Source organism: Strix uralensis, chromosome Z, assembly GCF_047716275.1.
Source record: "Strix uralensis isolate ZFMK-TIS-50842 chromosome Z, bStrUra1, whole genome shotgun sequence".
Lineage (NCBI taxonomy): Eukaryota > Metazoa > Chordata > Aves > Strigiformes > Strigidae > Strix > Strix uralensis.
The window spans coordinates 34,545,604-34,559,185 of NC_134012.1; the positions used below are offsets into that span (position 1 = coordinate 34,545,604).

General features: G+C 38.3%; 1 protein-coding gene across 5 annotated transcripts in view; it reads right to left on the minus strand.

The window, feature by feature from the left end:
* Positions 1-2,235: 2,235 nt before the first annotated feature.
* Positions 2,236-13,582, minus strand: part of NFIB (nuclear factor I B) — a 279,688-nt gene continuing 268,341 nt past the window's right edge. For all 5 annotated transcript variants that reach the window (XM_074855645.1, XM_074855642.1, XM_074855641.1 and 2 more), the window contains one exon: positions 2,236-8,929. In XM_074855645.1, coding sequence (XP_074711746.1) covers positions 8,912-8,929 — 18 coding nt within the window. In that variant the 3' untranslated portion in view covers positions 2,236-8,911. The remainder of the gene's footprint in view (positions 8,930-13,582) is intronic.

Here is a 13,582-nt window from a genome sequence, read left to right on the forward strand (position 1 = left end):
TTTGCCTTAGACTGTTCTCTGGTTTTAAGTCTCTGTAGACATGGTTCTGCCATTCTTGAGTGTGAGGTATATACCCTATCTATAAAACAACCCAGTAGTCACCTTACCAGAAAGACTTAAGACTACTGCTCTTTTAAGTGGAGATGTGAGAAGGGGCATGAGAGTTACCTGGATAGCAGCAATGAGACTTTTCTCCAGCAAAGTACAGACAAAATTTGGCTCAGTCCTGAGCATTCAATAACCTTCTTTTGTTCATAGACTCTCACCAAAGTGACTCACAGCAAAACACTGCCAAGGGTCCCCTGGCACTCAGTGCCTTCATCCCCAGTGAAACAGATGCCCATGGGCCCAGGCTCACAAGCAAGAAGCTGAGACTAAATTTGTTTCCAGTTTTGCCCAATCAGACAGAAGTTGATTTAGTAACAGCTATAATATACAAATTTAGGTCAGCAACTAGAATAGAAAGAAAAATAAGACTCAAAAAGAGACCCACTCACAGCAAAGATAACTTCATTTAATGACTTAAGTGGCAAAAAACTGTGAGGTGGCACTGCACATTTCTACCTTGCTGCTTGTGCATATGTTTGGATCTGGTGTCAAGATTTCTGTCCTTTTTCAATCATAATTTTTAAGCTCATGGGAAAACACAAAAAAAAACCCACAGCAGTTAAAAAAAAAAAAAAAAAAAAAAAAGACATTAAACACCAGTTCATGGATTGTTTGTCCATTTCTTCTCAAAAACCTAGTAAATGGGAAAGCAGAAAGGCCTGAATCAGGAGCTTCCCCCTCCTCAGCATGCCCTCCCATGACCTTCTCTTCATGCTCTCCTTCCTGCTACTTATATCTTTGTGTTCTTGGGCACTACATTGTATATCTATACGCATGGCACTTCAGCCCTGGCTCTGGCACTGTCAGTGTGAATAAATGCAGGCAGCTGCCATTCTTTGTCCTGAACTACTGGCATCAGTGCGACTGTGCAGCTGGCATGCATGGAGTGGAGGATCAAAGTCACGTAGGAAGTTTGCTGCAGGATTCTGGGGGGTTGTATACAGCAGCAAGCAGCTTGCAGGGGGCTGCAGAGTGGCTGGACAAGTAGGAAATTTCCTTATCAGAAAAGGGATGCAGGACTGAATTTAAGCATCTCTGGGTTATGCAGGAAAGTTTTGGAGTTTTAGCCATGGAACCTGAAGTCCTTAAGTTTTCAAATCATGTTCAGATGACAGCATTCAGGGAAACCCTAGCAGGACATTGGTAGAATTTCCTAACTTTTCAGTGCCTGACAATTTATTTTGGAGAGACACACATACAACAAATGACCTTTCACAGAAACATTAGTCTTTTTAATAAAAAATAGTCTTTCTGTAAACAAACCAGTGGGGGAAAAGAACAAATCATTTTGCATTTTTCACACTGATGTTTGAAACTGGATAAAGCTTACACTCTAGAACCTGCAGAATAATTTTATCTAAGTAGATGGAGAGTTTTTTAGCTTCACTGTGGGGCAAAATTTGAGGATTTTTATATAATCCAGTTTAAGTCTTTACACTCTGATTCAGTCAGTCATTTCTTGATCATATTCATGCTACTTGCTCACTGTTGCTACTGGTTTATGGATTCCTAACAGTATAAGGAGAAAACAAGGCATTTCCAGGAACATGAGCTGAATGAAACATCCCATATATACAGCTAATTCACACCTGTGAAAAAGAATTCTTTTGTAGAGTTCAAAGACCTTGATGCAAAACATAGCTTTCTGAAGTCAGGAAGAATTTTGGGAAGATTGGATCTTGCTGTCTTTATTTAATGAAACTGTTATCATGAAGGCTGTTAAGAAATTAAAGATTTACTGTCTGTCACAAGTCAATAACATTGAAAGAAAACAGAGATCTCCTGCCTTTCTGCTATCACGCTCAATCTTACATCACAGGAGAAGCAGTTCAGGTCACCTGTATAATTACCAGGGCTGGTAAAACATGATGATGAAAACTAAATATAAACTTTTAAATTGAGCTGATTATCTGATTATATCTACTTTTGTTTCTGTTCTCCTTCTTTCTCAGTGTAACCACTAAGCCAAAATGAAATGTATGCAAAAAAATATGTTAAATCTAAACCAAGTATACACAAAACTCCATTAAGTTGTGCCATGCTATCAGGGTACAAAGTTTAATGTTAGTTTCTAAGATATTACAAATTATGACTCTTAAAGATAGAAAAGAAAACATAAGACCAGGGTCTGTAGCATAGCTCATTTTTATTGTTTAAACAGTTTTTGCATAGGAAATATATCCGCTTCCAGTAATTGACTGCAGTATGAGCAGCTGCTAGCAGTATAGGCTGGATATAACAGTAACAATCACATTAAGTCAAGCTTGATTTACACCAGTTTAAAACTTGTGGCAGTTGAGTTCATTTGTAACCTAAAAAAAAAGTACCAAAAAGAACATTATTATCCTCCAACCAGGCACAATAAACACTTTTATTAACACTTAGTCTAGAAACAGGTCTGATGCCAGAGGGCCCTAATTCTGAAATTAAGTAGCTGTACTGTAACACATCCTACTAGTGAAGGTTCATTACACAAAGACTGTGCATGCACCTCCTTTTTAATTAAAATGTAACATTCAGGATTTATGGCCTACAGTATGGGGAAAAATGCCAGAAGTTTTAAAATGGATCAACCCTGGTGTGTAGCTAGCAAGCAACAACTGACTACTTGTCACCTACAGTTGTACTAAATGTATCTAAAGAAACACACAGCCCTACAAAAGTTGTTCTCAGAGAAGTATCATTGAGATGGGGTGCCTCTTCCCAGCTTACTAAAAGTTCTATATGATATAAGCACAAATTAACAGCTTGATGAAGACATAATCTAATGCAGCTCTTGAGAAGCCTATGCCTGGGATTGAGGAACCCCTCACATTCTACAATGTTGTAGAGATTTTTTTTTTTTGAAGAAAATGTTATCTGAAACATATTTACAACTGAACTCAACAGAGACTGTGAAATTGAACAGGCACTGCTCATTTGTTTGAGTTTTTTGGTAAACATTTTGCTGGTTTTTATTTCTTTCTCATTTTGCATCAACTTTTATCAGTCCATGCAACTTCAATGCCCTCAATGAATAATGCATAATAAGCCATACTTCTTAAAAAACTTCCTTCTGCATATAGAGATACATTTGCCACATCAGTCCCTGTAGCACAGTTTTCAAAACCATTCTGTCAAAAATACAGTAATACAAAGACTGGCTTTAGTGTCACTAGCTCACACTGCTCTCCATTTATTTAGGCCACCTTTTGTTTTACTGTTACCATATCATGCAATAAAAGTATCAAAGGCTTATTCTAGGATATTATGATGCTAGTGGCACTGAAGCCCTTTTCACAAATTCAACATACATTTGAATTGCAACACACAGATATTTCTAAAGAGTAATAACTAGTGAACCCTTTTATCATAAAAAAAAAAAAAAAACAAAAAAACAAAAAAAAACAACAACTACTTACAACCATTGAAGAAAAAATTGCAACAAAAAAATGTAAAAATTGACCGTCTCCAACTTGTCCCCTTTACTATTAACAATGTGACCAACAGAGCTGTGGCATGGAAACAGTACAGAGTTGTCATGGCAATGTTTGGCTGATGCAAAGGTCATTGTGCAGGGTTAAAGGGCAAAATCAGTGGTCCGTGTTATCCTCCAACTGCAGTGCTCCACCACACCCACACAATTTTGAGCAGTTAGAAAAAACTGGGGAACTAGCAGAAAGTGCAAATAAGAAGGAGGCAGTTTTCAGCTCCTTCAGCGTGGAGTAGAACATTCAACTTTGAGCTTTTCCTGTTTAACTTGATCAGCCCACATATGATTTTACTCTTTTTTTTCTAAAGTTTTCTATAGAAACCCAATAAAAAAGTCCAGGAGCATGCAGCTGGTTAATGTTAACAAAAGACCTTGACAGGATCATGTAAACTATATTGGATGTCATGCTTGGGGCCTTACTGCCAGCAACATTAGAGAGTTGTTTCATTAAAGGTGAATACTGTACACTGAATATGGGATAACTTTCTGCAGCCTTCATAACCTCACACAGTAAATATAATTTAGATTTAGGTACAGAACACACTCTGGTGTCACAGCTGAGTATGTCTTTGTGCAATCTCTTTCATTAAGTCCTTATGAAGCTACAAGTTGCAAATCCAAAATTCTGCTCCCTGAGGACACAGCTATGTGAGACATAAGTACTGTTTTAGTTCTCTGCCTATCCTGAATTGCTCTGTGAACCTAATCTTAAATACCATCATGTAACAATCACAAAAACTTTTGCTAAAGGCCATATATACTAATAAAAAGACAGTGGTGCTTCCAACATTTTGAAATGTTCTGAAAACCAACTTTTCCAATACTAAATACAACAAAATAACCTTCATAAAATATAACTTTTCTCCATTTACATTTTTAAAGGATTAGTAACCTATGCTTTTCAAGCACAGGAATCTGCGAAATAACTCCTAACATGGACAGATTTTTTTTTTAATACATAAATTAAGAAACTGGAGAGTTTTAACCCAAGTCCAGTTTCCAAACAAGGAATATTCTTGTTTACTTTAAAAATGGAAATTACATGCATTTCCATTATAATTGTTAAAAAGTTAGCTTTACAAACAAGGGTATTTTAATAAAAAAAAAATTCTTAACAAAACTATACAGTGTACAAATTACTGTCTACAAGGTAGGCGGTTCATTCATAAGATCCTACTTTCTTCTCGCTACTTGCAGCTTCACAAATTCATTCACATATTCTCAATGGAGCTGCCCACCTGAACATCACCCCACAACTATATTGCTATAATTAATATTTTTGCCATGTCTTTATGTACAGTCTCCTTCACTGCCTTTTTTTTTCCTTAGTCAAGCCTCAAACGTTCATGTCACTCCAGGGGAAACACACTTCAGTGGCACAGCCATGAGGCTAGGGCTGCAAAGCAACTTAATAAAGGCAGAACAGTGCACATAGAACGGGGTGGCTTGATTTAGTCAGAATACACTTCCTGTTGAAGGAGGAGGCCAGAGACTGGATTTGAGTTCTCAATCTCATCTTAATCTTTTGACTGCTGAACTTAAAAAATAGAAAAATAAAAAACAAACTAAAAAAACGCACACACCAAACAACCCAAACCAAACTTACAATAAATGAAAAGTTCATTTTCTTCCAAACAGGCTCTTCTATTAGAGAGGCAGGTAGAAAACACTCACAGTTTCTTAACAACCCAATTTATTCAAATGCAAGGAAGGAGTTTTCTTTTTAAAATATTGCATCTGTAAGCTCAGACTTTTTCATACAGGAAGTCAGAGATAACAAAAAAGCTCTCTTAAAGGCATCCAGCTTCCTACAGGGGCAATCATCATTTTGACTATTGCACTGTGAAGCCTGAACTTGTTTCAGTTTCATCCTGGTGTGCTATTTAAAGCTAAGGGCGGGCACCTTGCTAATGGCACTAATCAAGGACAGGCTTCCAGCACACCCCTCTGCTCCTGAACTGCTCAGTATCAGTGATGTGCAGAAAGGACAATACAGACTCTATTTTACCAGGCCAGAGACTGAAGTGTACTCTGGGTGGGTCCAGTACATTTTGGTAATCTTAATAGTTATGTGCTTAGTGGATAAATTCACGTTCTACAGGGCTCAGAAAAAGAGCAACATAAAGGTGATTTTCATTTTCTTTTGGTATCATCTTTTTATGTTGGATTTTCTTTTTTTCAGCTTAGCTATAAGTTAAACTCAATGATTTGTTTTTCTACAGCTCCATCTCTGGCTGGAGCCATGGGGACATGCCACCACCATGGCTTACAAGCTGCCACGAGCTGGCTGGAACCAGAAGGGACTGACTTCAGTGTGCCACTGTCAAGCTCTCAGTGGGGCTGCTGTGCTGGAGCTGCACCTCCATGGCTGCTCCAGGGTAGGAAAATCTCCAAAATGCAGAGACAACTGCAAAGGGATGAATTTTCACACCAGGGTATCCCGTATTCGTAAGTCTGTACCCTTCTCTGCTTGCACCCTAATAAAAGGATGTGCTTTTAAGAAAAATTCACCCTGTGTGGAGCCATACATCACAAAGATCCCTGCTGCATAGGAGGTCTCCAGCAACAGGCCCACTGCTGATATGAAAAGTGTGATTTTACTGGAAATGCACTTTTATTTACATCGTAGTCTGTTCCATGCATTAAGAAACTCCTTCCCCACTACAGCCCAGAGCTCTCCATCTGACCTGCTGTATGAGAAGACACTGCAAGCCTCTGACACAGTCTGAGCAGGCTCAAAATTGTATTTCAGATGGTGTGAGTTAAGAAACTTGGGGGGGGGGGGGGGGGGGGAAGAATGTTTCAAAGTAGAGGAAAAAAAAAGAATATTTACCAGTCAAGCAGACTAAGGGAGGCAAATTCTCTGCAGGAGCAACTCCTGAGTCAACTGGAGTCAGTGGAATTATGCCAGCAAAGATTTTGGCCCTGTGCATGCATTTCCTAGACAAAGCAAGTGTCTTTGTCACTCTGAGCTAAAACCATTTTCTAACATGAATGCTTTAGGATGCAGTATCTTTGCCAGAATGGAAAAGGGTTCATCTCACTGTGGGTCTTGACCTCTTTCTCTCTCTCTGTGCGTCTCTCTCTCTCTTTCTCAAGAAAAAAAACTTAAACAATTTCCTCAAGTCAAGTCTGCCTCCAACAGAATTCATTATTTATTTTTTAAATCCAGAAATGATTTCAGCTTGCACCCCAGGTGGGAAGTTAAAAAGAGGGAACCGATTTGAAAGTTTGTCACAGTAGGCAGAACAGTCGCTTTGCAGCCCTTGCCTGGCTAAGGGTGCACTGCTTCACAGCTACACTGTAAAGTGTTAAAAATCCTCCCCACCCCACCCCAGAATATATATATATGTATGTATAAAAAAAAATCCCCTGTCCACCTCTCAGTACAGAAAAGGACCTCATCACACTGCAAAAATAGCAGTACCCACTTTGGTCAATTAAAACAAACAAAAAAAGCATACATTATTATTTTTTTTTTCCTTTAAATCTGTGTACTTACCTATAATAACCAATACAGCTAAAAGCACTACCTACATAGGCAAAACTTGGTATTGCATAATTCGTATAAATTTGTATCCCCTCCCCCCAATATTAATTGGAAGATGAAAAACATGAAAGGTTAATAGAAAAAACACCAAAATACTGAAAATATTGCTGGTCGATTACAATTTTTAAGCGGCAACTATACACAGCCATGATATGCTTTATAAATGTGAGATAAAGGTATAACTGTCTAAAAAATCCATGATGTCACACTTTTTTCCTATCTGGAGTACAAAATATTTTGTCATAAAAATGGTAAAGATTTAAAATTATAATAAATGCAGCAAAACAAGTGTAGTGATGTCAATTTTTTTGTGGTTTTTTTTTCTTTTTGTTTTTTTTTTTCCATTTTTTTAGATTTCAAGGCAAGGCACGTAATGTGGACATTATATCTTCGTGCAAATTAGGATTACTGGAAAGAGTATTTTAATTATTTTTTTTAAAGAGACATAGAGGCAAAATGTCTGCCCATGCACATTATATTTCTGTCAATATGTGAAAATTGTTGAACAAGGCTAACTTCTGAAAGCACCATGCAAGTTTTCAGCACCCTGTAATTAGACTTACATTAAGAGTGCATTATTTAAATATAACATATCCCCATCCTGGTATTACCAGTTTGTAAACGGTAAGCTTTGCCCTTGTGACATGGATTTGCCTATCTCTTTGTCTCTATGATGCAGATTTTACAGAAACATATAAACCCTATGGGTTCTTGATGCAACCAGTAACTTTAAATAAATAAATCCTACCCCTCTGTGGAGGCAGCAGCTAAACCAACATAAGTGCTGTGTTTCCATTGATTTCTTTTTCTCAAGGACATGATTTGTCTTGATTTAATGCCTTTTAATGCCCTCAAAAACTGAGGGGAAAAAAAAGTTTGTTCAAAGCAATTTTAATTTCTATTTTTAATCCCCTCAATTTAGAGTCCAAGGGCTGAAGGACTTATAGTGATGACCCCTTAGATATGATTTTTAAATTGCACTTGCCTCTGTAAGTGTTTCTTTAGTGGGGAAAATGTTCACTTTTTTCCTTTTCTTTTTTACTGTTGCATGAGGAAATAACACTTTTACCTACGTAGAGGCATTTCTTCCATAGAGCCTGTGTGTTCATACTGTTTGAAAACTTCAACTGCATAACACACTAGAAAAGGCTGAATTAAGGGCCAAAGTTTAATAAATCCATACTGACAACTAAAGGCTACAAAGCTTATTTTTAAAACATTTAGAAATCAGAGTGTTGAGAAAATGGCTGGCTCACGGCCCTTATCCTCCTGCAGCTCTGTTGCTGCTGCCTAGCCTTTGTTTTGTGAGATAACCAGGAATAGTGATCCCATGCGTAAACAACAAGAATACTAAACCAATAAAACTAGCTTATCATGCAAATATTAAGGCATCTAGAAAGTCAGTTAAAATATATTGTCAGAGACAGAACATCTATTTCCCAGCGGACTTCATATAACAAAGGCTACTTAGCAGGGGCAGCACTCTACCCATCAGTGAAATATCATCTACCCTTTTATATGTCATTTCAGTTTCAACCATAAGGAAATTAGTGATTGTAAGAGCTGCGATTGCTGGTCTAATTTTTCTTCTTTCTTCAGTTTCTTTTCTTGTCCTGTCTTCCTTTCTTTTTTCCTTTTTTATTTTTGCTTTTTTTATTATTTTTTTCCCTCAGTTGCTTGTTTCTGCTTGAAGGAAAGGCTCTCCAATTATGTTCAAACCATAATTTGGGACATTTGTCGGCAGGATCGGTGTCCTATTTGATACTTGAAAAGGAACCAAGCTAGCCCAGGTACCAGGACTGTTGAAAAGGGGAAGGGATAAAGGGAGAGAGAGAGAGAGAGGAAAGAAAAAAAAAAAAAAAAACAAACAACAAAACATAAATTAAACAGGTTGCAAAAACTAGAGCACAATGAATTTGAATCAGGGTTAAGCTAATATTCATTATTAATAGCACTACTTAAGATAAAATAAGAAACCAAGTATGTGAAAATTACTTGAGGTTCTACTTCACAGTTTTCTTTCTGAAAGTATGACTTCTTTGAAAGAAAAATAATTGTGTTGATCTCAGTTGCAAGCAGTATTACTGCTGTCTTACACTAAGTGACCTGTATATGAAAGCCCCCAAAAATTTCATACACAAATATATAGAGCAGAACAACTAAACCGTACAAGTGACACTATATGGCACCACAGATGTTATTCAAGCACTACTGAAATACACTACAGTGTACAGGTTTGCTCTTTTCAAGAACACAATATAAAAGTTCACTGGTTAAGCTTCCTGTGTGATTTCCTAACCTTTTACAGCCTGGCAGTTTATCTTGTCTCAGTCCCAAGAGGTGCCTCTGAGGTGTGTGTGTCCCAATGAGAACAAGAGGACCTTTAATGTTCAAATAATCTGCTTTCTTTACAGATTTTTCCCAAAAGGTATCAGTGTCTAAGGAACACTGGATAACACAAGGCCCAATCATGTAAAACTTGCAGCCAAAGGTAGCCATGAGTCAAGGGTAGCAGCAAGTACCATAAATTTTTCAACAGACATCTGAGAAAGAAAATATTTTCAAAGGCAGTTCAATGACTTTGGAACTTAAGTCATTGTTTCAAAAGTACTCTGTCACTAAGAAGCTTAAGTCCCAATGGCATTCACATGTTTACCAGGCACCATCCAGTAGTAGGTGCCATACCGAACAGTATTTGCAAGATGGATACTCAAAGACCTCAGCTGCCTCTATTCAGTATCCATAGCAGATCCTGAGCAGCCTTTTCCTCAGATGTGTTTCTGGCAACCCAGAAATAATGGACTTTAGAGAAAGTCTTGTTAAATTTATTCAGAAGAAAACCAGCATCATTATGTCAGCAATAGTTGCCAAAAAACTAAGACCAGAACTGAATACACAGCATCCAAACCAACACTTCCTCTGTATTTCATTGTATCAAGTTCTTCACACTAGATGTTTCCACAAACACAGCAGCTTACTTGGGAATACACATTGGGATTAGACTAATAAACTTCCCTATCTACTACTTCATATAGGAGACAGAGATCTTGATTTTGTGGAAAGTGCTCAATAAAAATAAATTGTAGCAAGTGACTAATAGAACTGTTTTTTTCCATATGACCTATAAATTTAATACAGGTGTTTATGGAAACCTTTAAGCCTTACATTATGACCATGACAAAAATGTGGATTGCAACAAATTCATCAATGCTGCTTATGAATCCTTGTGGAGTAACAAATGTCCCATGTTAACACTGTGTGGATCCCACAGGAGTTTTGGAAGCTTCTTGTGCTGCTTGCACAGCGCCAGAGATGGTGGCGCCAGCAATGGAGCACCTGTGGCACCAGGACAGCTACACGCCATCTGATATGGTGGCTGGAAAAGCCATCACTCTGACACCTCTGAAGGTGGGCTGAAGTCCATGATCTATGCACACCCACTAGGCAGCAGCTGGCCCCGCTTGCAGTCGGGAAGGACAGGCCATCCATCCCCTCTGTTTGATAACATTTCATAAACTACCATCTTCAAAGCTTGACGAGATCCACTTGTATTTTAGAAATTAACCTTATCATACTGCAGCTAGATGTAACTCTCTCTTGGGCCACCCCACTCCTAATACCATCGCCAAGTGTTTACTGCATACAAAAGAAGAAACCTGAATAAAAGTTACTGAGGTGAATAGCACTAATCACAGCACAAAACTCTGAGAACAGCTATGATGCAAAGAATAACTAAAAAAATAACTCAGGCTCTGCAAAGCTGCATATGCATGGCTGTCTATCCAACATTCCCACATACCCCATTACATTTACAGTAAATTTAACTAACTTTCAGCTACCATATGAGCCACACTGTGCTTTGTAACTTCCCAGTGTTCCTGCATGCAGTCATGCCACACTGACAGCCCAGAAGAGCAAGGTCCCCTGTCAACTTTCTCAAACCTGCTCTGAAGGGACCTCTGTCTGTGATCATCACAGTTTAGCTTCTGCCATGGAAACCATCTACAGTTTCTCTGCAGAGCATCCTAGTAAAAGCATCTGTTACTGCTGACTGCAAAGTCAGGAGTTACCACAGGAGTGGTAACAGCAGGAAAGGGGAAAACACCTTTCCCTTCACCACTATCCAGCAGTTTGCATTAAGTCCCAGGTAAACTTCTAGCCTTCAGTTTCACAAAAGCAGTGGCAATGTGCTCTGTCTCTGTTCAATAAGTGCCTCAACATGGGGGAAGCCAAAATTCTTTCCATTGCCCAGGACACAGTCAAGCTGGTTGTCCTTGCAGATGTTAATGAGATGTCTCTCTGTTCATGTGGCTGTTCCTTCAGATAAAAAAAGCTTTGTAAGTATGAGTGGAATAAAGCAGGTCTACCACACTCTCCAGCTCACTGCTCCTGAGCAAATCTGTGAGTCCTGCACCGACAGAGGTTATAATATAAATATCTGTCTCTTGAAATATGAAGTGAGATCTCAAAAAAGCCTGCTCTAGGCTAAGTTTTGAAGAAAATTACATGAGAAGCACCATCAGATATTGCTGTGAGATTCAGACTAGTAGCATTTGTGAGAGTATGGTTTGAAGGACCACCTTCCTGAAGCTTTATACCTCATTTCACTACCAGAAACAGTTTTCTCTCACCATAACTAGACTATCAGGTGCGTTATATAGTCATCAGTTCCCTCTCTATCCATGGCAAGTATAATGTATTCATCTGTTCAAATGTAATAAAAATAGCAAAGGAAAATTCTGCAAGCATCCCACAGGGTTAACATTCACCATTACAGCTTCCATTACAGCTTTCACATGTTAATTCAATCAAGATTTCTGCCATGATTTCCTCTTAAAGATAATAACTGCTGTTTCAAGAACTTCTGATTAAAATATTACTGGAATAGACCACAAGCAGTACTAACATTGTATATACAGGCCACTTTGGAGGTTATAATAACATAAAGGGTATAATAATATTAAACAATTAACTAAATGCAATAAAAAATAAATCCAATCAGACCTGAGTAAATCTGAAGGATTTTAAAATTCTCATTTTCCACCAGTTACTACCTTCTTTCTATTACAGCTTCAGAAGTCTGTAAGAGTATTTCATCATTCGGAAAGTATACCTAAACCAGTTATTCCCTTCTTGCAGTTTTACTACCCTGTGCATGAACACACTACCTTAGACAAGGTAGATAAGATCATGCCAGGTCAGTCTTTGGACAGAAAAACAGAAATGCCTTCAATGTCGAGACAAGTGGCACTAGCAAGTCACCAAGCAAGGTCTGTCTATCTCTGTACTAAGCAAGTGCTTGCCCACAGGGAACTTTACCATTTCAAATTGTTAAGCTCTTAAGAACTTTGGAAACGCAATTGTGCTAGCCTTCAGCTTACTTTAGGATGACTTTTATAGTTTAGTGGGCACATACCACCCATCTAGCAGATGGAGGAGGTAAAGACCTGCTGATTTATGCCTAGAGGAGGGAAAAGGGAATTCTGCTGTAAGTATACTTATTCTGTTCCCCACAGACCCTTTTTGTGATAGTGTAACAAAAAAAGGTAAGGAAAGATCAAGAAGAGGCCACAGAGCCCATCACTAACACAGAAAATCCACAGCAGGAGAAGGGCCCATGTCCATGCTGTGTTCTGGACCATGCATGAATGAGTGTTTGGTGCAGGGACAGGGCTGAAGGAGGTTTGCAAACATGCACATGCACAAAGGAGGCTATGACCAAGTGGCGGGCTGCCAAACTGCAGAGAACATGGGATCAGGTTACCAGAGACCACTCAGTCACCTATGAAAAACTGACTCCACTTTTCACATCTACACTGCTTTTTTCCCCAAATATTACCATTTCTAATTTTAATCTGTTAGGTATTTTACCTTAGCACTTAAAAAAATTATTGCTAAAACTTTATCAAATTAGCATGACTAAACAATAATGCAGATAATCCTAACTGCACCAAAAAACCCAAACAAACAAACAAAAAAAACCCACCAGAAAAAGCAAACCAACAGTGTAGTTTTACTGCTTCAAAAGAAACAACTGGAGTTAAGATAATCAAGAAGTAGAAAACTGGAGTAATCAAGGGGTTAAAGGTACAGTTTACACTATTCTCTATAATATGCTCCTCCTTCCCTAGCAGTGCTGCCAAAACTCATCTGACAGGAAACATAAGATTAAGTTTGTCCTACCTAAGTGAACAAAGAGTGCTCAGAACAGGCAACCAGTTCACTGCAAAGCGGGAACTTTTCTAATCCTGCTGGAATCTGCAGTGCTGCTCAGAAAATATCACTGAAGTTGTTTTCTTTACTAACATCTTTCTTCTGGATCACCTCATTCATTTTGGTCACACTGCGGTTCTTACTGCTTCTCCCATAAAGGTTAACTTAAAGCTCCAAACATAATCATGTGGAAAATGGACATTATTGATTCGTATGGTCCATTGTTCCCCCATTCTAAG